Raw genomic sequence first — 27853 nt, forward strand, 5'->3', positions numbered from 1 at the left:
ATTCTCACAGATGCCATGCACAGTACCGCAAAGAAAGCTGCATGGATAGCTGGAGCAAGCTGGAAAGAATATACTTTTCATTGCAATGCTGGAAATGGATGTGCCTTTCTCCTTCTTGCATTCTTTTCATATAACCCCTTGTTTGGAAGCCTAATGAGCTGCTTGTATAAACAAAACAATAATTTCCAGTAATTATAATACTCAACAGCCTCAAAATAGTCAATGAACATTAGCTAGTTAATGAGCAATTTGCTCCCTGAAGTCAAGAAAGTATGTAAGTGGTGACAGCAAGGAGAGCTGATGAAGAGAGACTGAGAAAGAAGTGAATCATAGAGTAGTTTGGGTTGGAAGGGACCTTCAAAGGTCATTCAGTCATCTGGTCCAATGTCCCAAGTGAAGCTGGCAGCAGTGGTGGAAACAGGAGCAGTCTGACCCAGCCGCTAGGACAGCCTTCCCAAACCATGTGCTGCACGTATTAATGAATGTATTTATTTGGAGTAGAGCAGTGCACGACCTGGTAATGAATAGGTCTAAGGATACACAAGAAAACTGAATATGTTTTATTGTGTATTTAAACTGACAATTTTTTCAATCAAAGATTAAAAGCACCCTATTGAAGCATGCATAATTTTGTAAGCATATGTATCTCCAAAAGAAAGACAAAGTAGGCTTCACAGCTGCAGGAGAGAAACAGAACTGGGAGGATGAGTTCCTCAAAATTAATGTCTTAGCATTGGGCATTATCTTTTCAATTGTCTTGAAACTTCATCAAAAAAAAAAAAAAAAGGCAGGAACAAATGCACTGGTGGCTCTACATTTAGAAGTGCAACGTAAAAGCTGTAGTAGTGAGCACAGGGACCAGGAGAGCCACAGCGAGACATGTTTCAGGAACCAGTATATCTGTAGGTCAGCTCCAATTGCTAAAGACAAAGCAGAGATGTCGGATGGCTGCTGGGACTCCTGTGCACTCCAGGGATGCTCTTTCCCTGTGGTTCTCCCTGGACTTGTCAACGCCCCATGCCCCACACCCCTTCCCCATGCCAGTATTCCTCCATTTTGTTCTCATCTGTTGAGTTTTACCAAGAAAGTGAGGGTGAGCCTCTGAAGTGAAGGTGATGCCTCTCCCCTCCTTGCAGTTTCGCAGATGTGAGCTGCAGACCCCAGAGCATCTATTGGGCACTCAGCCGTGACAGACCGCATCTTCACAAGCTTGCTGCTTCTGGAGCAACAGGATGCCTTGAGCTTGCCAGCCACCCTGCAGTCATGCTTAAACCTACATAAACTTTCTGGTAAAGCTAGATCAGTTTAAGATAAGATATACTAAATTAGTTATTTGGCAACAAAGACAGAGACACCAGCCAGCACCACCCCAATAGCTGCTTTACCCCTGACTGGGTCTCAGGCTGAGTCCTGTACCCTGGGCAGCAGCACCTCTTGGCCAGCTTGTCCCAGCACAGGCCATACAGCTTCTCAAGATGGGGGGCAACCCCTTACAGAAGCTGGGTCAAACTTCGCTTCCTCTGCAGAGGAGCAGAGACTTGGGGAAAGGTCTCCATTAATTTTACCTTTTTTTTGGTATTTTTTCTACAGGCACAGGGGTTTGCTGAAACCTTCCATTCCATGGGTCATCTCAACTCATGTACCTGGTGTGATATAGTTTCTCTCCAGGCAGAGGCCTTTGAAATTCCCACGGAACTTCACAGTCAGAGACCATGCCGTGGAGGCATTGGAGGCAATCTTTGCCTCAGCAGCTCCAGCCATCATCCCACCCTCGGTCTCTCCTTTCTGCCAACATGCAATCCCTGGAGTTGTGCCAGAACCATTGTGAAAGGCACACACAAGTGGTTTGACACGAGTTCTGCTTTTTGAAAAGAAGAAAAGGTTTAACACCTGAGCCCAGCAGCAGCCTGGTTTGCAGCAGGTGCCATAAGCAGCTGTGTTGGCACAGTAGAGGGAACAGTACAGCGTGGCAGGAGCTCCAGGAGCCCATGCTGCTGCTGGGCACCCATGCTGTGGGTGTCTGGCTGGCTTGGACAGGCCAGGAGCAGGCCTCTGAGACAGCACAGCGCAAAAATCTGTCAGCCTGACAGAGAAATGGGACTGTTTTTCTTCAAATGCAGCTCATATGGCCAGTGTTGATCAAAACTGCTGTAGAAAAAAAAAACATGCAGCAGCCCCCTAAGGAGCTGTTCTTGCTTTCCAAGACACCGGCTGGAGGGTTTGGTTTATGGTGCAGGTCAGCACTTCAGCATCATTTCGCCCTCTAGATCTGTAGCCAAAAGTTGCCACAGACAGCAACAGCTGATCTTGTGGCTGCCCTCAGAACTGCATTTGTCTACTATACACACTATAAATCACTTATCTGCAGTGCCCACAGCAGCCACTCATACTGGGGCTGACCCAATACCAACACTCTCCTCTCTTTGCCTTCTCATAGCATGACCTCTAGTAGGTGTTTGCAGCTTACACGCATGCTAGAGGTTTCTCATACAGAAAGTCCTCTGGCTGCAGTCCCACAAAACCTCATTCCTGGCTTCTTGCCCTTTGTTTAAATTCCCTAGCCTGCCTATACAAAGAGGTGAACTCTGCAGCCCATTCTTCAAAAGGTCCCAGTTCTCACAAGACCAGAAAAACAGGCATCCTGGGGTGTATTAGAAGGGGGGTGGTTAGTAGGTCAAGAGAGGTTCTCCTTCCCCTCTATTCTGCCCTGGTGAGACCTCATCTGGAATATTGTGTCCAGTTCTGGGCCCCTCAGTTCAAGAAGGACAGGGAACTGCTGGAGAGAGTCCAGCGCAGGGCCACAAAGATGATGAAGGGAGTGGAGCATCTCCCTTATGAGGAAAGGCTGAGGGAGCTGGGTCTCTTTAGCTTGGAGAAGAGGAGACTGAGGGGTGACCTCATCAGTGTTTATAAATATATAAAGGATGGGTGTCACAAGGATGGAGCCAGGCTCTTCTTGATGACAACCAAAAGTAAGACAAGGGGTAATGGGTTCAAGCTGGAACACAAGAAGTTCCACTTAAATTTGAGAAGAAACTTCTTCTCAGTGAGGGTGACGGAACACTGGAACAGGCTGCCCAGGGGGGTTGTGGATTCTCCTTCTCTGGAGACATTCAAAACCCGCCTGGACACCTTCCTGTGTAACCTCACCTAGGTGTTCCTGCCCTGGCAGGGGGATTGGACTAGATGATCTTTCAATGTCCCTTCCAATCCCTAACATTCTGTGTGATTCTGTGATATCTGAGTTACTGGAGAAAGCAGCAGCATACTATGGGTTACTATAGAGCAGATATGGGAAACAGCATCTTCCAGACCTTGGGCTGGTAGAGTCAGTCTTAATGGAGTTCTCTAAATAGCCTTTATACCTGGCTGGATTACTACATCTGAAGCTAGTGGACACCAGGGCATTCCTATTCTTTCCTGTTCTGTGTTATGAATAGGATAATTAAAACACCTAGTAATGCACTTATAAAGCTCTTGAGTGGCATCCTGCTGGTGAAGCTGTTAAACAAAATTTTCCACAGCACAACAAATGGATTAGTACTAGTGTGAGTCCACCATAACATTGCAATCCTGAGGGCAAATCTAATAGTGCTTAAGTAGCCTTTCAAACTGCTTCGGTGGAAGACAAGTGTTTTGGAGGGTCCTGGAGAAGGTTACTCCCTGAAATGCCTTTTAACACACAGGTTTCCTTGATCTGGATCCTAACAGAACAAGCCTCAAAGTAGTAAAGGGGATTCTCAGTACCAGAGAGAGAGAAGTTATATTTGGACTCATTCTTAAGAACAGTTTCTAGAAGATCTTTAAGGCTCAAGCACTGACAAGGTTTATATACTGTCTGTAGAAGACTCCTTGGATTGTACTCCATCAATACAGAAACTAAGGACAATTCCAACAAAATCTTTGGACTCTCAAGTTACAGTACAGCTCTACCTCTGTATCCAAATGTTAGAGAAGGTAATTCATCAGCTTTACCATCATTATAAGGCAGTCCAGCCTAAGTTTTCCAAGTGCATCTACTTACCCTGAGTAGTTAACTGTGCCCATGATAAAGTCTGAAGTGGTCACGTGAAGCAGACTTCTACTCATACTGAATAAGGAGATTCCAGCCATGCACATGGAGACACAAGCTTTAAAGATCCTAGAGCAGGTTTCCTTAGATAGCAGCACTGTCAAAGAAAAATCTTCTGTTTGGTGCAACAAATATTTTATAGAAGGGAACAAGGAGGACATGAGTCCTTTGAGCACTTATTTATTCATAGTAGTCATCGGCTGACTTTTTGCTTTTGAAGGACATACCTAGGAAAACTTAACTAGCAACCCCATCTTTAGCAGCTTTCCAGATGTGTGCACAGTTTAACACACACCAATTTAGATTAAAAATGCCAAGCAGCATGAAAAAACTCTGAGCTGTGAAGAAAGCCAGTGCTAACAATACCACAAGGTCAGGAGCCTGGTGGCAGATAGAACTCCTGTGACTGGACATATCTGTGGGGTCATTTAAGTGAGGCAGTCTTCTTAGGAAGAAGTTCAGGAATAACATTAGGTAACACCCCTCCTTCAGCAATGGTCACAAGGGAGAAGACCTCATTCAGCTCATCATCATTTCTCACGGCCAGCTGGATGTGCCTGGGCATGACCCTGGCTTTCTTGTTTTCCCGTGCAGCGTTCCCCACCAGCTCCATGATCTCTACGGTCAGATACTCCAGCACTGCAGCCAGGTAGATGGCAGCGCCAGGACTGATGCTGTCCGCGTAGTTGCCTCTTTTAAGGAGCTTGTAGACACAACCCACAGGGAACTGCAGACCAGCCTTGGCTGATTTGGTTTTCTTTAGTACAAGGAGGAGGTCTGTGGTTTTCTTCCCATGTTCAGACATTCTAATATCAATCTATTATAAAAAGAGCAAGAATTAAACAAAAAACCAAAAAAACCCCACAACAAGCAGACACAGAAAACAAGCATTTAAGTCCTTTCTTCCTCCTCATTTCACTGCTTTCCAAAGAACCTTACAAGTCAGTTTTCCCCACTCAGAAGCTTTGCTAGTTGTTCATACTTTTGTCTAAAAGAGCAGATGCGTCAGGCTCTGCTCTAGGAGAGTCTAACAAGTTCCTAGCCAAAAGAAATCTACAAAGTCAGAGCAGCAGGTCAGCCGTCTGCTAGATTTCCAAAAAGTCTTCAAGAAAGTAAGGTAGAACTTAGGAGCAAGGTCTTCTGACCCAGTGTCAAAGGAGAACTTCTGTTAAGGAGAAAGGTTAAACAAACTATGCTTCAGGATACTTACAAGCATTCAGAAACCACGCAGGGAAGCATCATTGAACTTACCCCGGTAAGAACCTATGTAGCTTCTTCAATCATCAACTTGGGAGAGTCAGAGCTAGAAATCCATCTCTTTGTCTGAAATAAGAACAGAAAAGAACTTCATCTACTGGATATCACTTCAAATTGATCTTGCTTTCCAGAAGTGAGGGGACCTATTGCTGCAAGATAGCAGGCCACAATCAGGAATAAGACTTATGGGAAGAAGGGAAGCTTTGTTTTACACCAGATGCTTAAATTGCTCCACTCAGCACACTGCACATCAGGATACTACAAATGCAGGAGTTTATCTAACACAAAGAAAGCATGCTGTCATTTTTTAATAACAAACTCTCACCCAAAGAAGCTATTGACTTAGTCTCTTTTCCAACAATACCACTACCCAAATCCCCCAAAACCACAACTTCTGGCAAGCACTGCCCCCTTTTAAACTCCACAGTGATAGCCATATCACTACCAGCTCTTGCACCACTTAATACCTCCTGGGGGAGCAATGATTCAGCCACTCGAAATAAAAAAACAATCAAGGTCCCAACACAAGAGCAATTCAGTACAGTCCCTGAGAGCACCAGAATTTGTCACTACTCCTTGCAGAGCTGCTTAGCACCTTGTTAACTGATCTTCTCTGGAACCAAGCCTAATATTTACTGCCCCAGGGAACTGCAGTTTCTCTGATTGGCAGTTAATTTCTTACAGCTGGAAGTGGGCACAGCTCACCTTGCTGCAGTCATCAAGGATTAAAACTGGCAACCTGTACCACTGTTCTTTGTGCTGCCAGTAGTAGCCAAGCTGCTTTGTGACTGTGCTGCAGAGCCTAGGCAAAGCTCAGGATCTCTGACATCAGGTCCTCTCTCATCTAGGAGTTGTCCCCATCTGTCACACAGTCTGGTTTTATTCCAAAGTCATGCACAGCTGTGTTGCAAGGTATAATATGTCTTTTCTAGGGTCAAGGGTGTGGTGACAGCTGAATATTTTTTTCTTTAATATACGAGTGCTAGAAAGTTGAGCCCTGGCCCAAAATAAACTTTTGCTGAGCATCTGGGTTAGGAGATGTTTACCCTCTGTTACTGTGAAGCCAGAGAGGTGAGTTTTCAGATCACTATGCTATCTGATTAATTTACAAATGGGTTGAACTACTGGCTAGAAGAAAGCAAACGAGATTGCTCTTGATCAAAGAAATGCTTAAAAAGAATTCACTTTTGAATTGGACTGGTACTTCACCACAAACTCTGCCTTTGGCTGTAAGTAGAGGTAGGGTCACAGAGCTCAGTGTTCTTTATTACACAGAAAGTGGCAGGTGAAGGCATTTCTAGAAGCTACTTGAGCACTGGCCATGCCTTGCAGGGTCTGTTTGGTGTGGTGCAGAGCAGGTTCACAGGAGCATCTTGCATCAAGGAGCAGCATGATGACTGACACACTGTTCTCCAGATTAGCAAAAGGTGCTGTAAGTGCTATGTTTAAAATGGCACAAAATTAGTACCTTGCTTGAGTCTTCTACCATTATTTCAAACCTTTAGAATTTTGCTTAGTCCGAAGAAATTATATTTCTAAAGCCTTCTTTACCTTGCCATGGTCAAATGGAGGAAATAATTTGAGTTTCATGTGTTCATTTCTCATTTACTTTTTTTAAAGCTTTTTTCCCCATTCACAGGTGTAAACACTCAGCACAAGGCTAGTTACACATAGCACATCTTCACTATATGCACAAAGCTTAAGATCTGCTCTCAGATGTTTATTTACTTCTCATTGCTACTGCATCCTCCACTTTTTCCTCACTTCACTGAGTTAATTGCAGGCCACCCAAGATCTCATATAGTTGCTTTTGAAAACAAGGCAGCATACAATGACTGTTCCAGCTGCCCACCACCTTGAAATCAGTGTCCACTCAGTCAGATATCCTCTCTTCCCATTTCTGTGTAAGCACAGCTTGGAGTGAGTCATTACCTCAGCTGCATGCAGATCTGACATCCATCAGCATCCTAAAACCCAGCCAGTAGGCTCTGACACCATCATGCTTTGAGGAGGTGAAGGAGCTAAGTCAAACTCAACAGGACAGGCAGATTTATTTTCAAATAAGAAGTTCATGCTCCAGCTACAGTTTAGGAAGCTGGTTCTAACCAGCTCTTCTCTCTGTGAGATGCTATGAAATCTGTCAGGCATGGCCTTAGGGGTAGACTGATCCTAATGCAGCTGCAGCAGACCCCAGTTTCCAGTTCAACAACATGCCTCAGCACCCACTATGAACAGAGAAACCCTGGGCACTTTCCTGAAGGAAGACTTTCAATAACCAAGTCAGGAAAAGCCTGGGGGTTTGTTTGGATATAGAAACTTCTGGTTTTCCTGCACTTATAGACAGAAGCAAGACAGTGACCTCTACCAACAGCAAAAATATTGCACCAGATTTAAAATAAACTACCTGTGGTTGTTACAACAAGATGGAGAGGATAGAGGTTTAGTGTCATGTTGGAGCAGTCTACAGAGAGGTAGTTGTTCAGTACCGCTTTCAGCTTCATAAGTGAAAAGACTTTTGAGCACAGAGTTACTAACTTTGAAAGCAGAGTTAAACAACCTCCAAGACACTGAACAAATTGCACTATGAATCTGTGGTGGAGGAAGAGTTCACATGAATGGCAGCATGCATCTTGACTCCTCTAGCTGCTCCACAACACCTACCTGTAACACATTTTCAAAAGTAAACATGAACTTGACTTTTTTAAAAAGCTATTTGGGTGGTACGCTAGATGCTTTTTGGCATTTTCTGTGTTATTCCATCCCTGGAAGGGGAGCTGAGAAAAGAAAGAAAAAAGCAGCATTGCTTTCTAGGAACTTTATTACAAGCTTCAAAAATGCATTAAAACTAGCATGAAAAATACATGACAAAGAAGTAAACACATAAATAAGTGCTACTGAGTCCCATCATCTATAAGTGCACAGACCAGGAAAAGCAAATTTCACTTCTGATCCCCTAGTTCCTGAGAAGAAACAGAATCTCTGGCAGTTTTCTTGGGAAGGAGCTGGGAAAGGATATTCGGCAACACCCCTCCTTCAGCAATGGTCACACAGCAGAAGATCTTGTTCAGCTCATCATCATTTCTCACGGCCAGCTGGATGTGCCTGGGTGTGATCCTTTTTTTCTTGTTTTCCCATGCAGCATTCCCCGCCAGCTCTATGATCTCTGCGGTCAGATACTCCAGCACTGCAGTCAGGTAGATGGCAGCACCAGGACTGATCCTCTCAGAGTAGTTGCCCCTTTTGAGGAGCCCGTAGATACGGCCCACAGGGAACTGCAGACCAGCCCTGGCCGATTTGTTTTGCTTTGGTGCAGCTCCGGGTTTGCCAGCTGCTGCATGTTTCTTGCCACGTCCAGACATTCTGACAAGTGAGGATACACAAAGGGTCGGAGATCTTCAAGTTAACCAAGTGCTTGGGGTACAGATAGCTGATGGCAAGAGGAGACAACAGAAAGGTGAATTACACTTTTGGCTCCTCCACATAAAGGAGAAAGCTTGTTCTTCTCTTGAGGTAACAGAGAGCTACAGACCACAGTTCATTAAGAGCAGAACTCAAATTTTAACTACTAACCTATTACAGCCTACCTTTCATAAGAGAGGCCTTGTAAAACCACCATGATCTGATCACCTGTCAAGAAAGGCTCATTGAAATAGATATGAAGAGCCCAAAATAAGAGGATTTTCCCTGCTACCTGGAATGTATTTGAGATAGACGACCCACTGTGTCTTCAATAATATTTTGCTTAAACTCCATAACTGTTACCTCAAAGCTCACTTGAGGCCAAGCCTGCCTCTTCTTCCAAGAGAAATCTGTATTCTAACTTCTACCATTATCAAGTTAGATCTTCCTTTCATTTTAAATCTAACAACTGAAAAATTCCTGCAGCCCACAGCATCTTATACAAAAAACAAAAACCAAATCAAACTCCAAGAGGTTTTCACACAAAGTTCTAAACTAATTCCCCAAGGGATAATCTCTGCCTGCTACGAAAGAACTGGATGTGTTCTGCACCAGAAAAAGGAAGAATTGACTTGGACAGCACAATGCAGACTAAAGAATAGAAGTTACTGTCTATTTACTCAAGATTTAGGAAATTCAGTCCAGTTAGAGCACTCTTACAGTTGGAGTAACAAAAATACTCATTTAAATAACATCTCTAATCTATGAGTAAATTAGACAGTTAGCTTCCAGCACAGATGTTTCCAATACACAAGAACATCCATCACCAGATTAACACGTGAGGGCTTTTGTTTGGTTGGTTTTGTTTTTAGAGAGAGATATAAACATTTAAGAAAAAGCAGAATAAAATGTAGAAGAACAAATAAGATCTCAGTCCGTGATAAACTCCAAGCAAACCAAACCATAACTCTTTATCCCTACTATCAGACAATAATTTTCATATTCCAGTTATTCCCATAAGAGACATACTGTGCTACAAATACAGCTAACTTACAAAAAAACCCCACAAAGCCCACAATCACCCCAAATCTTTCACTGTGTATTATAAATGAAAAATATATCCCATTACCTTCAGAATTTCTTTCCTATAGCCCACACTCCAAGAAAAACAAGCTACAGAACATGGTTCCCTTTACCTCTGAGGCTGAACCTTTAATAGCAACTTTTTCTCCTCATCAGTGAGTCACCTGAGCAATTAATGAGTCATCCTCACCTGTGCTTCATCTTCCTTCTAAGCCCTAATTTGGGGGAAAAGGAAGAAATACATTATAGATGACCAGAAGCAAATTCTCTCAGGTGAGAAAATAATGCTGGGAGGTGTTAGGAAGTAGCTCCGCAGGTTTTTTAGTCTGATATCTAATGCCTTGTTTTGCTCCCCACTGTGTAACTCTTTTCCAGGGTGCGTTTAGTGGGCTGCTTTTAGAGGACATGATGTTGTATCCCTCGCTGTGCTGCTGAAACAATGACAAAAGGGGCAAGGCAAGAGCAGAGCTGCACTGCAAACCTGGCTGACTCCAATGGTGAGGGATATAGAGCGTGGGCATGAGGAGAAGTTCCTTATGTTGTGCCAGCTGTGAGGCTGCAACACCTGGAAAACAGGCAGGAATTCCTCTGCCCTCCATACCTTCCATCCTGCACCCTTTCTGAGCTAATGCTCGTTTGAGGGGTATAAAAAGAACGTGTGGACATCTCTCCAGGCAAATGGTGTGGGCGACTATGGTGGGTCTGTGGATTCACTGCTGGAGGGCATGGGAACAGAGATCAGCCTTGAAGATATTAAGGCCTACCCATGAGAACGATGGGAGTAAAGGAGTATCCAGGGATATTAAGGTGTACCCATGAGAGAGAAGGGATGTACCCATGAGAGAGAAGGGAGTGGAAGAGTAACATTGATGATAGCAAAATTAGCCAATGAGATGTTACTGCTGTAACTTGTAACCAATAGTGAAGAAACACATGAGTTGGTAAAACTGTAAAAAAAGGCACTTGTAGCAATAAATGGCATCTACTACTTTCATCCTGGAAGAACCTGGTCTATGTCGTTTGTCCGTCTCAACCGCGACAAAATGGTGCTTGGGGTTAAAGCCCTGCTGAGGTGGGTTTTGGGAGGGCTGAGGCTCACACAGAGCCCTGTTGGATTCATGCAGATTCATGGCTTAGGTGAAAAACCTTTGTACAAAACCCCTCCAGAAGCACTCGTGGGGTGACACGCAGGGGCAGCTGCTTACAGGCCCCGGGGGTAAATGGGCACCCAGCACAGCTGCTTGCAGGTGGGACTGGTGCCAGCTAGCCCCAGGTTGCCCCCTGAAGCACCCACACCTCTCCGCTTGCAGACAGGGGACAGGGAGCAGCGAGGACCCTGGCAGGGGGAGGCCTGACAGGCAGGGACTGAGTGTTTCTACGTCATGCTGCTCTTCATAGTGTTCATGTCGGGGCTCTCTGCCTGGGAAACAAAGCAGGGTCCCCACTGGGTGCAGGGGTCAGGCCCAGTGGGGGCACCCAGACCTTTTAAAAACTGGCACTGTAGCAACTCTGGGAAATGCTGACAAGGGAAGAGGGAAGAAAGAGCCCCGTGGCAAGAGTTGAAACCCATGAACTCATTTAGCCAGAGCACTCCAGCCCCACTGATTGCAAAGAATCACAGAATAGTTTGGGCTGGAAGGGACCTCCAAAGGCCATCTAGTCCAACCCCCTGCAATGAGCAGGGACATCTTCAAATAGATCAGGTTGCTCAGAGCCCCATCCAGCCTGGCCTGGAATGTCTCCAGGGACGGGGCATTGACCACCTCTCTGGGCAACCTGGGCCAGTGTTTCACCACCCTCAGTGTAAAAAATTTCTTCCTCATGTCTGGCCTGAATCTCCCCTCTTTCAGTTTAAAACCATTACCCCTTGTCCTATTGCACCAGGACCTGCTAAAGAGCCTGTCTGCACCATTCTTACAGGCCCCTTTTAAGCACTGAAAGGCCACAAAAAGGTCTCCCTGGAGCCTTCTCTTCTCCAGGCTGAACAACCCCAATCTCTCAGCCTGTCCTCACAGCAGAGCTGTCCCAGCCCTCTGATCATTTCTGTGGCCTCCTCTGGCCCCTCTCCAACAGCTCCACGCCCCTCTGTACTACGGGCTCCAGAGCTGCGCGCTTCCCATGGTGGCACCTCCCCCAAGCCCCCACCGCGCCGCCGGGACGGGCCTTATTAGGCGGTACGGGAAGCGGCAGCGCCGCCGTGCCCGCCCCGCTGGGGAGCGCCGCCTCCTCCGGCCGCGCCGCGCACGCCGGGACCGGCCCCGCCTGGCCCAGCCCAGCCCGGCTCAGCACAGCCCCGCCGCCGCCGCTGACCGGGCCCCGGCGCCGCCGGCAGGATGCAGGTGAGCAGCCGGGGGCCGCGGCTCGCCCGGCCCGTGTGCGGCCGGTGCTGCGTGGGGGAGCGCGCTGTGGCTGGGCGGCGTGTTTGGCACAGGTCTCCGGGCTGGCGGCCCCGGGCCCCGCGGCAGCCGCGGGCCGCGCTCCCCGGCGGAGCGCCCTGGGGCAGCCCGGTGTCCTCCCCCTTCCCGGCGCGAAGGTGTCTGTCGTGTGGCTGTCTTGTTGTGAAGCTCCGTGGCCTGGTTTTGTGGTGGTTTTTTGTTTGTTTGTTCGTTTCTTTGTTACTCTCTTCCAAGTACGACATTTATTTTGCTGCTGTAGTAAGCAGAAGGTTGTTTTAAGCGCTTCACCAGTAGATGCTGTGAATTTTTTGTGTGTGTGTGTGGTATTTTTGTTTGTTTTGGTGTTTGGTTTTTTTTAAAAAAATTTTTATTTTATTTATTCCCTTCAGTTGGTTGGGTTTTGCCTGTGTCTGTGTGTGGGTTTTTTTGGGGGGGTAGTCCAGAGGCACTGTATTTTGGTCTAGAGAAGAGATGTGGTCTTGAACAGATGTAGCGTAAGGTGCATTGACACAAGCTGCAGCAAAGCATTGCATTCAGTTTTCAAAGTGAACTTAGGTCAAGATAATAAGGAAATAAAAGCAGCCCATGAGTGTTTACCACTGAATTTTCAGGTATTTAAAAAACCCCACGAACATCACTGTCGAACTTAAAAGAACTTAGGCTGAGCTTCTCAGCAGTCCATGGGTGGCTGTTGGCCTTGTTTTTCAGGGTTATTGCAACCATTTCAAAGTGTAGTGGGTTGGTTTGTCTGTTCTTAAACTTTCAGGTGCAGCCTAGGTGTAGATCTAGATCTGACTCCCTTGCAATGGCCATGTCTGGCAGAGGCTGTGCTTGCTTCTCTCTAAGCACTTGTATAGTCATGCCGACTTGAATCCACCAAGGAGACTTCCCGTATATCCAGAGTTAAGTCCATGTGGCCGGTGCCTCTGTGTCATTTCACCAGAATGACCGCTGATTTCGTGGTCTGTTGTTCTGCTGAGGCTCAGTACGTGAGCGCTGTGGCCGGCGTGCTTCCCTGTCACCCACCTGTTTTCCTCCCCTTTCCTTTCAACTTGTGAGAGCTGCAACGATGATTACAATGCTTCAAACCTTTGTACCCTACTAAGACCTGCGCATGCTGTAAATGGGATGGAATAAAATAAAGTCACTCTTCAGGGTACCGGTCTGGGGCCACAAAGAAGCCTCAGCATCAGGAGGATGCACACTGACTTTCTGGTGCCATCCAGACAGTTACCACTTCAGCACTGTGCTGTGTCTCTTGAAAAACTTGCCTGTGTTAACTTCTGGAGGTGACGAAGTTGTTCTTTAGTGCACGTCATCCATTTCTTGTTCTGTTCTAGGACCCAAATGAAGACACAGAGTGGAATGACGTCCTGCGCAAGAAAGGTATCCTTCCTCCAAAGGAAAACCTGGAGGAACAGGAGCGTGCAAAGGAAGAGGAGCAGCTCGTCATCCTTCAGAAGTCTCTTGGTGAGTGACCAGGCTGACTCAGCCAGCAGCAGGACAAGTCTTGGAATGGCTCCCAGGGGAAGCTCATACAAAGAAATGGCCAGCAGTAATGTTTATATGCCTATAAAGCAATGTGCCCTTTCCCAAGTGTACAAGGGATACCAAAGCTGCTTCTCATATAGGGTGGTCATCTGTTAACAGTATCAAACGAATATGTTCCTGAACTTGTGGATTCTTCCAGCAGAGGAGAGCTTTGTTCTTGATGTCAGCTCCCTATTTTTACAGAAGTAAATGTTTGAAAATTGAAATAAGAACAGTGAAAAAGGAGTCTGCCGTGTGAATGTGCAAGTAAAAATATCTCATGATGTTACCTGTTGTATGCTGCCTCCTTCCTCTGTCATTCAGCATCCCTGCTGTGTTGTGTGATTGTTAGGTGCGTCACTGCTGCAGCCACCAAACTTGAGAGCTAGTGCAGGTACTCATGTGCTAGTCTTAAGTAGCCTTCAGCTCAGAGTCCCTCACATCATTGTCTTTCCATTTATAAGTCTAAAGTACAGAATTTCTAAAAATCCAGTAACAATAATACCTCAAAAAAGCTATCTTTTTCCATAATTAATCTGTCCTTAAAGTAAATAAATTCTGTTGGGCTGATAAAAGCTGATGAGTTTTAATCTTGGAAAGAGGTGTTTTGCTGTATTGATGTTTCTTCCATTCTAGTGAAAACTTATGAGGACATGACTCTGGAAGAGCTAGAAGAGAATGAAGATGAATTTAATGAGGAAGACGAGAAAGCTATTGAAATGTACAGGTCAGAGCAGCATGCAGAATTTGGCTTTAATGAAAATTGGAGGTTTTTTTCTTTTATATGCTGTTAGATATTGTTGAAGAGAGGAAAGATGTTGTTAGATCTGATGATAGAAAAAGTGGGTTGTGTTTCTGGTAGAGCTTTTAAGTGTCTTTAATAGGATAACTGGATTTAAATTCAATGTCCTTTATCTACAGACTAGTTTTGCAGAGATAATGTGCACCCGCTGAGTGCATGGCTGGGGATTCTGAGTACTTTGAAAATCACCTCCAAGATTTCTCAGTTTTTGCATGAATGAGATTAAGGTGCTGCAGATTTACATAATTACAGTGTTGGTTTTCCATTATCTCTTTAATTTTTCCACCTCTTGTGGGTTTTTCCATTTAGTTTGGTAGTGTAGTGTCTGCAGAGGGTGGAAATGGGGGAGCGGGGGAAAAACCCACATTGAAATATAGTTGTACTTCTTGCAAGTCGATGCCTTTAACTTCTGATGCAGGAGAGCGTCCATTGACTATGTTGACTTGCTTTTGTTGCTCTGAGGTTTGAAGGAGTTTGTAATGTACCTCTGAAGTCTATGTTTCAATCAGCTCCTTTTACGTCTTCTGTCAAAAATGCATCCATTCTCAAGATCTCTCTCATTTTTCGCTGTTCAGGCAGCAAAGGTTAGCAGAAATGAAAGCAGCTCAAATGAAGAATAAATTTGGGGAAGTTATGGAAATTTCGGGAAAAGATTATGTTCAGGAGGTTACGAAAGCTGGAAAAGGTATATGGGTAGTCCTGCACCTCTACAAACAAGGGTAAGAATTTGTTTTTAACCTTTAATCCTTTCACTGTCAATAGCTGAAATAGTCTAGAGAAATGTGTAGTTATTGTGGAAAATAAGAAGCTGATTCTGGAGTTTTAAGAAATAAAAAATTGATTTAGTAATTTCATTACTGTTGACTCAATACTGCTGAATTTAGCTCTAAAATGATGTTACTGTGAAATGGCTTTTCTTACACATCTGTACAGCACAGCATGACTTGTACCGTACAGCTACCATAGAGGGAGCTGCTGCCACTGAAATATCCAAACTTTGGAAATTCTTCTGAATAAAGTGCAAGGGGCTGTGCATTAGAAGGATCACTGTATGTCTTTAGCCTGGTTTCTAGCGGCATAAAAATGGAGTGAACAGGGTTTCCAGTCCTGTCAGCATGGTGGAAAAACTTGTCAAATAGGTCTGATAAGTTGCTAGGTTTTTTTCTTTCTAGACAGGGATAGAAATACTTGATTTTCATCATTGTCTTGAATTGCCTCACAAGTGTTCATCATCATTTGCATACTTTCTTTCAGGACCTGCTTTCTATTTTGCCCTTGCTCATGCAATTTCTAAATATCCTATCTTCTTAAACCAATTTCTCTATATGATAAAGGGGAAGGCTGTATTGCTAATTTTTAAAAACAACAAAAAAACCCCCACCACACATCAAAATGTCCAGTGATGCTGGTTTCCTTTGCTGGAATATTGGACAACAATAGTATTCAGAAGTCACTTCTGGTACATTTGTCTTTCCATAAATGCTTCTCATTGAGCTGATACTTCCAAACTTCCTTCTGGAGCACATTACTGTCTAATTTGTCTTTTATTTTTTCTTTGTGTGTGCCTGTTGCTGTTCTCTGCAGAATTCCACTCTGTGCCTTAATAAACCAACATATGAGTGGGCTTGCAAGAAAGTTCAGAGATGTGAAATTCATCAAAGCTATCTCTACCACCTGCATTCCCAACTACCCTGATAAGAACCTGCCTACGATATTTGTCTACCTGGAGGGAGACATCAAAGCTCAGTTCATTGGGCCTTTGGTGTTTGGTGGCATGAACCTGACAAGGGACGGTGAGTGTCTGCATCTCTGGTCTTCCAAAGGAAAAGCAAAGCTGCTTTGCTGGCAATGAGAGAAGTGAGGCTTAGGAGGAGAAGGGAGATACTAAAAATTATACTGGAATTTTTTTTTTTTTATTTTAATGCACCCTTGTGGCTCAACATCATGTAATTAAGGCTATCCTGTAAAAGCAGTGAGTGGCTGAGTAGGACAACATATAAATATTTATCTTAACGTGCATGCAAGTATTCACACCCCGTGATGGGTGAAATAAATTTTCCTGAATGTATTAAAGGGTAAATAGTACCCGTGCACATTCTTTGGGGCTCTCGTACCTGAAAGACTGACCTTGCCCCCAGCTACTTGGTAATCTATGCACTGGATAACTGGTGCTGCCCGTTACATTGTAGGGCTTCTCATTTCAGTTTCAGGCCAATGGCTCACATTTGTCCGTTGCACCTTCCAGGCATGCAGGCTCCACTCTTCATGAAGCTTTAAAGAGATCCTGTCTATTTGTCCAAATGGGGCTGCCAGCCTGAAATTTGGCTGCTTCCTTTTCCTCTTGCCACCTCCTGGAGATAGGCAGGAGTTTAACTCCTGCCTGAGTAGTTCAGGGGACACAAGGCACCATGGGGAGAGGCTGTTACCTTTTCTGGAGGTCACTGTTTTCCCTAGACCTGTTTCTCCTTGCTCGTCTCAGCAGCCTGGAGGCAGGCTGGGTTGTGCAGCCTCGTCAGTGTGACGTGCTTCGGGAGATGAGGGTGGTGGTACAGGTCTCGCAGAGCACTGTGGCTCTTCAGTAGAAGCTGCTGCTTTGGAGATGGGTGCTTGGGGATGATGTCCTACAGCAGTGCTTGAAGACAGAGGTCAGCAGTGGAAGAGGCTCTGCTTAGAAAGCAAATACAGCTTGGATGTAACCTAGTGGATTTTACTTTAATTAAAAGCATGCTCATCTGCTTTCTGTGTAGGCATGTTGGTACAGGTGCCTTCAAGGTTTTTCAAGGTCAGACTTTAAGGGGCCTCTTTGTCTGAAGTGAACCACATTTCAGCAGCATTTCAAGGTCCCTGCTGAATGATGTCACTGCCTATACTGGAATAGGATGCAAAGAGTTTTGGTTGTTTTTTTGCTAAAACCCTGAAGTTTACAGGATATCTTGAGCGTGTGCTGTAGAAAACGCTCTCCTGCTTTGAACTGTCGGAAGGGGAAAAAACTCACAAACAAGATCACTGATTTGAGAACAGCTAAATCTTAACTACAGCAGTTTCCTAATTATGCACTGAAGTGAGCAGCAGTAGCAGAACCTGCAGATAGCTTTCTCCCATTTTTAGCACATAAATAATTGATTTTAGGGGGGTCCCAAGGTGTCTGAGCCAGCTTAGTTCAGTCATCACAGAAAGCTGGGCGCTGAAATTCTGCACTTTCTTTTATTTCTTCCTTCTCCCCTAAGCCCAAGTGATTTCCACTAGAGATGAAAGAAAGTGCGAGGTTGTATTCATTACTCTGTAATGTCTGAAGGAAATTAGATTTAATGGTAGGGTTGCCAGCAGGACTAGGAGAAAGGTTTCAACTGAATGTGTTGTATTGACTTTCTACCACTTCTAGGATGCAATCCAATTTGGGTCTATGTAGTAATAGGCCTACTACTGATGGTGGAGTCTCCCTTACTGTCTTGCTAAGAAACTAAGAGTCAGTGCATGGTGTAGTGGGAAAGGGGTGAATTGCACTTACAAACACAATACATCCCTGAAAAATACCTATAATTCAGATGTGTAAATGGAATTGTCATGATTTTTTTTTTTTTTTTTTTTGCCCCTCTGCATATCTATTCCTTCCCTCTTCTGATTGTGATAAAATCAGTATATGATGGAAACAGCTGTAACATATGAGCAGTATTCCTTCACCAGCTCGGCTAGAGCGGGTTCAGGAGATGGGGCAGGGGCTGGGACCTGGGGGTGGAAAAGGAGGAGGAATAGAGCAGGGCCCTGGTTTTGGTGGTGGTGATGGCAGGGTGATAAGTCAGCTGGGGAAGCAAGGGTGAACTTTTTCCAGTTTGCTTCCCTATATTCATGGCTCTGTTTTGCTCTGCACAGAACTGGAGTGGAAGATTTCAGAGTCGGGTGCCATCAAGACAGACCTTGAGGAGAACCCCAGGAAGCAGATCCAGGACCAGCTCATGTCCTCAGTCAGGACATGTGTCCCAGCCAGAGGGGAGAGTGACTCAGAGGATGACTAACTCCTGCGACAGCATCAAGATTGATACAGTACACTTGCAGCCAGTGTTCCCACCTAGAGCACTGGAGATGCTCATCAAGATCTCGCTGAGCCCCAGAAGGGTAGTATTTCAAGAAGGCCATTTATCTAGAAACTTCTAGAAACTAAATTTTTTTTTAAGTTATTACAGCTTCACTTAAGATCCTGAAAGACATTTTGTATTATGAAGCCTGAGTAAATCTTACTCAAACCTTTAAAATATAGGCATCAGTATAAACAGAGGCCTCTTGTTATTATTTTCTTAATAAATTGCTGACTTCTTTAAGAAAATCTGAAATATGAAGTGGCCTTAAGTGCACTGTTTTTGACAAGCTTAACTTGTGTAAATCAAATCTAAATAGCTGCTCTTAAACAATTGGTTATAGCACTTAGTTGGACCTTCTCTTAGCCCGTCGTGTGTAGATGTCTGACAGCATGGACTGTGTGGAGAGCCAGGGGAGGTGACCCTTGATGTAGGTGCCACTGAAGGTGGCTGGCAGTCCTTTGTAGAGGTGTGTGGGCAGCACAAGGCCATGGGCTGGGACCCCAGACATCTTGAGAGAGGCCCTGGTGACGGCCAGCATCTCCTGGGACCTGCTGACTCCAGAACCTCCTTTCATTTAGCAGCAGTATTTTGCCTTTCACAGGGGCTGAGCTTCCTGCACCATCTTATCTCCTGATTGGGAAAGAAAATTCAAGATGGTGGTGCTCGAGTGTGAAACTGCTGACTTCTTCCACAGAATCAGAAGTCCGATACATTACTTCAGCAGTGCCATTGCCAAATGGGAGGGAAATTGATGTTTGGAGACCTGACACCTTTTTATATTAAAGCCTTCCATCTTCTAGGTACAGTAATAATAAATGAGGCCTTAAAAGAGAATGAACTGAAATACCACCTTAATTATAGATCTGCTGACATTCAGAGCTGCTTGCTTATTTTGGGTTGGATTTAATGTCTACCTACACTTTCAATTTGTCTACACTTGGTCTAACAAGCTCCAAGAGCTTTTGCTAACAAGGCTGTCCCAAGAACACTTTGTTATATTGCTGATGGATTCTGTGGGTGGTACAGAATGCAACACTCAAGCAGCAATTCTATAGTTTTGTTAGTTCATAGTGACTTTTAAGCGTGTTTCTTGCCTTCTGTCTCCCTAGTCAACCAGTGTGAAGTTCAAACAACAAATAACTGTTCCTTAAACTTCGGGAGAAGTTGTAAGATCCTGATGGAGAGCTTCCTCTTAAATCTGAACGGTGTTTTGAGTGTCACTTAAGTCTTTCTTTTCTCTTTTGTGTTCTTTTGTAAAAGAGCTAAAACATTAACATTGTGCAAGTGAGCCAAATGCAGCAGAATACAAGCTGAAAAATCCTGGATATTATTATTGTACATAGCACCACACTTACCTGTTATCAGACCTGATGCTTTTCTGTCCTTACCTACAACTTCTTACTATCTAGGAAGAGGACAACACTTTTTTTTTTTTTTCCTGAGGAGCCTGTACTGTATGTTTTGATTATCTTTTGCTTGTCCTCCTTTAAGTGCTTTGGAGTAACCTCTGAGGACGTGGACTGGGTTCGTTTTGGAGGAAACCATCTAAAGGACCAGCCCCCACAATTTTGGTCTGATGAGCTAGGCTAAAGCTAACCTGAAACAGCGCCCTCCAAAATGTGCATAGAGTGGATGTCCCATCCTCAGCCTCTCCCTCCACATCTGCTGCAGTTGAGCTATCTGGATGGCTGATGCAGGCACAGCTGCTGTACTCTTCTCACTTGTTTTTAATTTAAGGTTTATCAAGCCTTCTAGGAAGGGGAGATGGAATCTGCAATCCATCTTATATTGTTGCTCTGACAACTTCAATTTGAAATCTAATTTAAAAACTAAGTGATACTTTGGATACTTTTTTTACTTCTATTATTTCCTCTCTTATTGTTTTCCACTTCAGGCAGAGTAGCAATAATGTTGTAGCTGCCCTTTCACTGCCTTCTAGACTATTGATGCTTCATGGACCACAGCAGGAGAGGAGCTCAAAGCAAGATGACCACTGCATTCAGATGGGGTTGCTGAGAGCTCTGTCCTGTGGGATCTTGGAAACATCTGAAGATGAAGACTCCTCAAATTGTCCCAGTGCTTGGTGGGCTCCAGGGCAGCCCTCTATTCTTTACAACCTGCACAGGCAGCAGGGCCTTGAGCAGGAATAACCAGAGACAGAGAAGACTGCCCAAAGCTTGGTCCAAAGCTTGTTGTTCCATCACAGGAATTGGTGTTTCAAAGATGGACAGACATCCCTAAGGATACTAACCATAGACCTATTAGAGCTAATAGACAAAGAGAGCTGAGGGACAGAGTGAATCTTGTGACCAAACCATACCAGCTTGCAAGGGCCCTAGCCAGTGGCTCCCAGCTTAGAGTATGTGGCTTGAACCCCCTTCTGGAAGGGGGATGCTCAAGCCCTCTATGCCAAAAACTCTGCAAGTCTTCCTCAAAAGCTTCCTGCTTGCTCGTATCCACACTGGCACAGTAGTTCTTGTTCTCTAATCTGCAAAGTAAGCCATCTTAGATGGGCTTGTGTCCCCTCACCAGGAGGTCAGATGCCTGGTGAAGGAGGCACTACCTCACTGCAGGTTTGAACCCCTCAGGCAGAAGTGAGAACTGAACTGAATTGCTGGTGCCCTTGGCATGTAGTATAATAAACCCTTGGATAAGTAAAAGAGGGAGGTAGGACTTTGGGCTATTTCCACCATAGTTGTCATCTCCAGGAGGGTCTTAAAGGAGAAACACAGCTGCCCCTCCCCTTTTGTATGGGGTCTAATAGGTTTTGTGGGCTCTGGGACCACCAAGAGGACTGAGCTCCTGAGGAGAACCAGGGCTGTGTATGGGCATCTGGTTGCCTCAAGCTGCTCAGCTGTGGTGAGCCACATACCCTGTGCCCATTAATGACATTTATGGCATCCCCATGTAGTAGCTACATCTTTCCTCTATAAGAAGTGAACCAGGCCTACCTAGGAGCTTTATCCAGGAGACAAGGTAGAGGAGGGGGAGATTACCTGTTCTTCTAGCCTGCTTACTCCTGTCAGGACTACAGCAGAGGCTGTCTTGCCATTTAGTAGGTGGTATTGAGCAATGTATATATATATATATATATATAGCAATTCAGGAGAAATGGAGACCGTTTGACTTGTACCATCTTTTATCCTGAGCTACTTAATGTGTTTTCATGTTGGGGGATGCCATTTGAGGATGCCCTGCTGAAAGGGGCAGATGCGAGAATAATCACAAACCAGAAGAGGCTGAATGTTCTGCCCAGCTGCTGAGACCCACACAGAGCATCATTTCAAATAGTCTCTGTGCTTCTTGGTATTTGGCTAAGTGTGAAAACAGCTTCTTGTAATCTTATTCTCTTTCTTGCCAATCATATCACCCTGCTCAAGGCCTTTTGTAGAAATTAGGTCTCTGCAGGAAATGGATAATGAGATCTGTTTAACCTTTCAGCAGAGCAGAAGCTATGGAAGCACACAGTTAAGGGGAACAAGCTTAAGCTTTAAAGGAAGCCGGCTGCTAAATAGCAAACCAAAACAGCCAATTAATATACATAGCAGAATGAGGCAATATAGTGGGAGAAAATAATTAGAGAGCGTGAACTCCCATTTGCCAGGATTTGGGGCACTGCTGCTAAATGCACTATCAATATTTTTGCAGCCTGTCAACAGCTGGTGTCAGATCAATGCTCACTTCTCACCAGTGCGAGAAGGTTCTTTTCTGCCAGCTGTCATGGGAGAAGTTGGAGGCAGCGATCCTGTAAACAGTGCTGAAACTCATACGAGTTGCCGTCCTGGGTTACTGCTGTGGAAGCTTCCCTGACTCATCCCACACGGCAGTGGTGCCAGCAGGTGGGGAGGGAAACAAAGTAACCCTGGGCCATAGAGAGGGGCAAAAGACTTGCTGTCAGTGGACAGTCACCCTAGCGTTTTTTTGTGTGAAATATAAGTGAACCACTAGTAATAAAAATGGTTTTCTTTATGGTACAGGTCTGAAGTCTACTGCTTAACCGGGTTATGTGAGCAGCCACATTAGGTTCACAGTAGGTTGCCTTGATCTGGATAAGTCACCACTCTGATTTTCCTTTACCCAGACCTACTTGCATTCACGATCTGTGCTCACCAAACCCTGCCAAACCTGGAGGGTAACGTTTTACATCCACTTCACCTGCAGAGGGAGAGCCAGGTGTTGTGCAAGCAGAGCAAGGCCATGGAAGGGCAAGTTAACCTGCCAGTTCTCCAGGTACCAAATCCAACCGTGGTCAGGGACCTGCATGTAGGCAGAAGTGTCTGCAGGACTGCAGTCACAGGAGGTGAAATTAAGAAGTGTCCTTCGGATGCCTGTGCTGTGCTGTACCTGTTTGGGTCAGGTTCTCCTTTCCCAGGGCTCAGCTCAGCCTCACCTGCCCCCTCTTCAGGTCTGGCCCATCACCTCCCTTCCCAAACATGCTCAGGTGGGTATTTGGTTGATCTCACTGCCAGGAGTAGTTTCACCTGGGTGAGATGATTCACTATGAGAAAGCTGGGTATGTGCTTCCAGCTCTGTGGGATCAGGGTACCAAATAAGCACGTGATGTTAAGCCATAAGTTAGCATGGCATCTGAACACAAGTATTTGTCGTTGTAGAGTTCATGAAGAAAGTAGCTCTGTTCTACAGCAATTCCTGTAAAAGTTAAGGTGTACTTTTTCTTCTTGTACTATAAGCTCAAGTTCACAATAATTTGTCGTTATTTTCTGGAAATCTAGGGAAGTTTCCTATTTCACGGGCTGTGTAGCAATGGGAAACGAGACTTCTAATAGAAACCTCGTTGACTTAGTTCCTGTTTCATGAAGGGGTAAAAGAAGTACCATTATATGAACTTTTTGCTGCATATTTGTTGGGATTGGATAATGTCTAAAGAAACTTTGCTGTCACTGAGATCAAAGGGGAATGTTTTCCCTTCGCCATTCTTTTAAATCACTACATTGGTAAAACTAATCTATTCCATGCCAATTGTTTGGAAGGCAGTTGAACTCATTTCTCATTACAGCCCATTATAAATCACTCCTCATTTCAATCTAATTTAGCTAATTCAGTCATCAAAGGATTGCAGGAGGCATAAAGTATTTTATTGATGCATTTAGCTCTTCACAGAATTATAAAAAGTATTGAACTTCTTAGGTCTATCTATTTGCAGATGGCTCTTGTGATGCAGGGAAAGGCTTCGTTCCCTGCCGTGGAACCATTAAAAAATAAAATCCAAGCAGCAAGAGACTCTGCAGGCTTGTGTGGGAGGTCGATGATCTGACTTGTTTTCATGTAATGTGTTAAAACTTTCATCTCTTGACACTGCTGAATTTTTCAGGACTTCACCAAATTAATTTTAATTTACAAAGCTGACTGAAGGAATTGAGGTCTGATAAAAAATGGAAGGAAAAATATCAAGTAATTCTGAGGTTGTTTCTGTTAACCACTTCAGATGTTAAATAAGCAAGGAATTATATGATCTAAGGCAGAACAGTCCATGTAACAGATGTTAATGGACAATTAATGAGATGAATGTAACAATTAATGAGATGAATGTAATTGTGCATATGTGTAAGCCTCTGGTTCCATACATCTACTATAAGAAGTCATATTTCTTCCAGTATATTGAACAGCTTAAACTCAAATATGCTTCTTGCAGTGGCAAAAGTTACAGCATTTACTAGTGAGAGCGAGTCTTGATTTTCCAGACAGCTGTTGCCTACCCACAAAGTGACACTGACTCCTGCTATGGCATGTGTCATCCTCATCCCACTCCCCTAAATATCCATGGGAATATTTTCATTTACAAGTAGGGCAGCAGAGCCAGCTACTGAACTTTTCTTCTTGCCTGATTGCAGCTTATCCTTCTGTGACACAGTACAGATTGTCTGGGGGTGTTGGGAAACTTTGTTAATTATCTGCCCATATGCAGATGATTTCTGTTATGTAAAGCTGAAAGCAGGGATGTCCTGGATCCTTCAAGCTGACCAGCACTTTCTGTGGTTTAGTTGTTCCCGGCCTCAGGTGATTAGAGGAGCAATTGTGAGGGCCACCTCCATGGCAGGAAAAAAATCAGCAACAGGTGCTCGCAAAGATTGATCTCTGCCACAGCACTAAGGCATCAACTATTTTATTTAGCAAGAAAGTGCTGTTAGTAAAAAGGTGCAAAATGTTTGGTGGGATGAAGCAAAACCAGGAGAATATGCAAAATGTGAGGATGGGTTTCCCATCTGGTAACATCCCCGGACTTCTTCAGCTGAGGTGCAGTCCCTCTGATTACATCTAGCTAACGAATTTAATGGTGCTGGGGAATGGGATGTGAACTGGATCCTGCAAAGTGAACCAAGTCCAGATCAAAGGGCTGATCCTGGAATGTTTGAATAAGTTTCTTCTTGTCTTCCTTCCTCCCCCGAGAAGAGAGGGGGAGAACCCTCAAGACAGTGGAAAATACGAAGGGCAACAGGCACAGGCATGTAAAAAGGGGCTCCGGTGAGAGTCTTAAACGAGAACTCTGTCCATTGCTAGAGAAGAAGGGTAGACGTGAAGAAAATAATAAAAATTTGAGAGCTCACATTATGATGAAGGTCCAGGGATATTTGGTGTTGGGATACACTAGGAGAAGCACTGTTTTTCTAAAAGGATGGGCTTCGTGTGTATAGCTGGAGACTGTGCACTTAGGATAGCGGAGTGGATGAGAGCATTAAATCACAGACCAAGATGAGAATTTTGGTGCAGACCCATGAAAGTTTCATCCCTGACTTCAGCGTATAGGAAGAAAAAAGTCAGATAAATGTGGATGCTCTGATCCATAGAGAAATGTTACAGGGTAGGCTGCAAGTAAGTGCCACTACTAATGAGAGCAGTAATCAGGCAGGTTTGCAATAAATAAAATCAATTGGTAAAAAAAATAATGCGTAATTCAAGGCAGGAAAAGATACTGCTGTATTATTTGCATACTAATAAGCTGTCTTTAGCAGAAGCGCAGCAAAGTTATGAACCTTTGAGGTGAGAGGAGCTGCTTGTATCCAGTTTTACAAGACACATTAAGCACTATTGGCCTTGTGTCATCTGGCATATGTTACAGATCCAGCCCAGTGGGTAAGAGGGGCTTTTTCTCTACATTAAGAAGTCAAATGTTACTGTCAATTTAACAGCACTACACTGTCATTTTCAAACTGAGCTACTGCCCTGTGCATTTCTGTAATATTATAGGTGAGGTATCAGGGCAATTTTAAAAGCAGTTCAGTAACAATGCCATTGCTGATTTATCAGTAGCAGTCCCACTTTTAATGCAGGTATAGAAAAAGGAAGAAGAGAGAGAAAACATCTCTTTGTCCTTTTGCTGATTAGTGGCTGATACTTCAGGCCTTACAACCTCAGGGTTCTCCTGGTGAGAAAATGGTGACCGAGAGATTGATGGCATCTCTACGAAACACACAAACACCTGTCCATCTCCTCTCCCAGTGGCAGGATAACCAGCAAACACGTGAACATCTTCCCGGCTAAAACACTGGTATGTTTTCATTGCTCTGGGCTTCAACCAGGGGAAAACCTTTAACATCAAATCCACATCAGTTGTAACTGTCACTCTGAGCCTGCATGGAGCATGTGGGATTGCCGTAGGAAGTCATGCAAGAAACCGAGCCCTGCCCTGTCCCCTGGGTTGTGCATCTTGGTCTGAAATGCAGACAGGGCCCTGGAGATCCAGGTACTCAGCTGGATACAGACATAACCTTGCTTGGAAAGCAGGCAGAGGGGAAATTGGGAGTTTTCTGCAGACTCAGATTGCCACCATAGAGGCCACCTCAAAAGGCCAAGCAATCACCCCCCTGGTGCAAAGGACCCCTTGCAGCAGGGCACACCCATGCAGTGACACAGAAGTCCCTGTCAGTGCTCGTGGTTTTTACCCCATTACCCCATCAAACAGGGAACACGTGCAAACCAGAGCACGTCGTGCCCTGGTGATGGTGTGGCGGTCGGTGCAGACGGGATCCTGGCTGAGGGCAAGCAGCTGGTGGGGCTACACAGGACGGATGCTTGGAGCCACCAGATCACTCCCCAGTTTTGCTGGCAGCAAGACGAAAACTTATCTGGGGCAGAGCTGCCCACCTGCAGGTGATGATTAAAAAAAGTATGGGAGGAGGCAGCACTGGAAATAGTCTGGATTTCATGGGGCCAGGTCTTTCCTAGACCCCTCTGGGAGGATTCCCAGGCTGCTGTGGTATATGTTGCTCTGTGCTGTAGGGAGGAAGCTTATGGACGAGGTATGGAAGTGGGGTCAGCTGCGCCCTCTATGGCTGTGGCAGCTTTTCCTTACATAAACAACATGGCTTCCTAGGCCTCTTATTCCTCACCAGGAAAATTCATATTTTTGTTTACTGACCATATATTGATGTTTCAGGGGTTTTGTAACTTATATCTGCAGTGAGCTATGAAACACTATGAGGGAAATTGCTACACTAGGGTAGTTGTTGTTTTGCCTATTTGTCCATCTATGCCAGATTTTCCTGTGCAGGAATTCTCTGCTTTGGTTGTACTTACCACGTGTCTGCATGGCTGCAGGCACTTGCAGACAGTCTGTGAGTAAATGCTGCTATTCCACTTCCAAACTTTTGTAGAACTTTGTTAGTCCTGATTTTCCACTACTTTATTGATTTAATTGTGATACACCTGGCTTTTTTTCATTAAATATACTTAATGAAGCATTTTGCAAGATAAAAAGGAAAAATTTGCTAGCCCAGAAAGCTGTTCAGATCTTGTTATCATTGCTTGAGGACTGGAACAAGCTGATGCTCTTTAAGGAGACCTCTCCATTCAAGGACTTGAACGCTGCTTCAGGCATCCTGGAGTTTTCAGGAGAGGCAGAAAGTATGAGAAACTTCTGCAGTATCACCTCTCACAAGCACGCCAGGCACAAAGTAAATGCAATTGTGCACAAGATGGCAATGTTCTCCACTAAAAGGACCTTCCATTCCTTCCTTGCTACAGCCTGCCTGTGTACTTTTAGCCATAATGCTGGTTTCAGTGAAATGTCAATGGCAGCACTTGAGATGCTCAGTTCTGCTGTGTGCGGAACTGAAGTCTCTGTGAATTCATACAGTGAGATGTGCACGCCAGCTGTATATTCAAATACATCTCACAGCAGCCATGTGCAAATCTGTCCCACAGGTTTCTAACAGCTTTAGCTAACACACCAGACAGCAGCTTGTTTTTCCTGTGTTCTGACCTGACTATGACTGCACAT

The 27853-nt window shown here is 44.7% G+C and overlaps 3 protein-coding genes across 3 annotated transcripts; 1 reads left to right on the forward strand and 2 right to left on the reverse strand.

The window, feature by feature from the left end:
* Positions 1 to 4496: 4496 nt before the first annotated feature.
* On the reverse strand, positions 4497 to 4877 carry LOC135993163 (histone H2A-beta, sperm-like). Its single transcript, XM_065642860.1, has one exon. It carries the CDS (start codon positions 4875 to 4877, stop codon positions 4497 to 4499), a length of 381 nt encoding a protein of 126 aa, XP_065498932.1.
* A 3391-nt stretch (positions 4878 to 8268) lies between these two features.
* Positions 8269 to 8821, reverse strand: LOC135993246 (histone H2A, sperm-like). The gene is made up of 2 exons (XM_065642989.1): positions 8793 to 8821; positions 8269 to 8689 (listed from the first exon to the last, which is right to left on the reverse strand). The coding sequence occupies exon 2, from the start codon at positions 8686 to 8688 to the stop codon at positions 8269 to 8271; it is 420 nt and encodes a 139-aa protein (XP_065499061.1). The 5' UTR covers position 8689; positions 8793 to 8821.
* A 3240-nt stretch (positions 8822 to 12061) lies between these two features.
* Positions 12062 to 18848, forward strand: PDCL3 (phosducin like 3). Its single transcript, XM_065658572.1, has 6 exons — positions 12062 to 12150; positions 13548 to 13677; positions 14374 to 14464; positions 15115 to 15258; positions 16124 to 16332; positions 18410 to 18848. Exons 1-6 carry the CDS (start codon positions 12145 to 12147, stop codon positions 18550 to 18552), a joined length of 723 nt encoding a protein of 240 aa, XP_065514644.1. The 5' UTR covers positions 12062 to 12144; the 3' UTR covers positions 18553 to 18848.
* Positions 18849 to 27853: the final 9005 nt, after the last annotated feature.

The sequence above is a fragment of the Caloenas nicobarica genome, chromosome 1 (assembly GCF_036013445.1).
Source record: "Caloenas nicobarica isolate bCalNic1 chromosome 1, bCalNic1.hap1, whole genome shotgun sequence".
NCBI classification, from domain to species: Eukaryota; Metazoa; Chordata; class Aves; order Columbiformes; family Columbidae; genus Caloenas; species Caloenas nicobarica.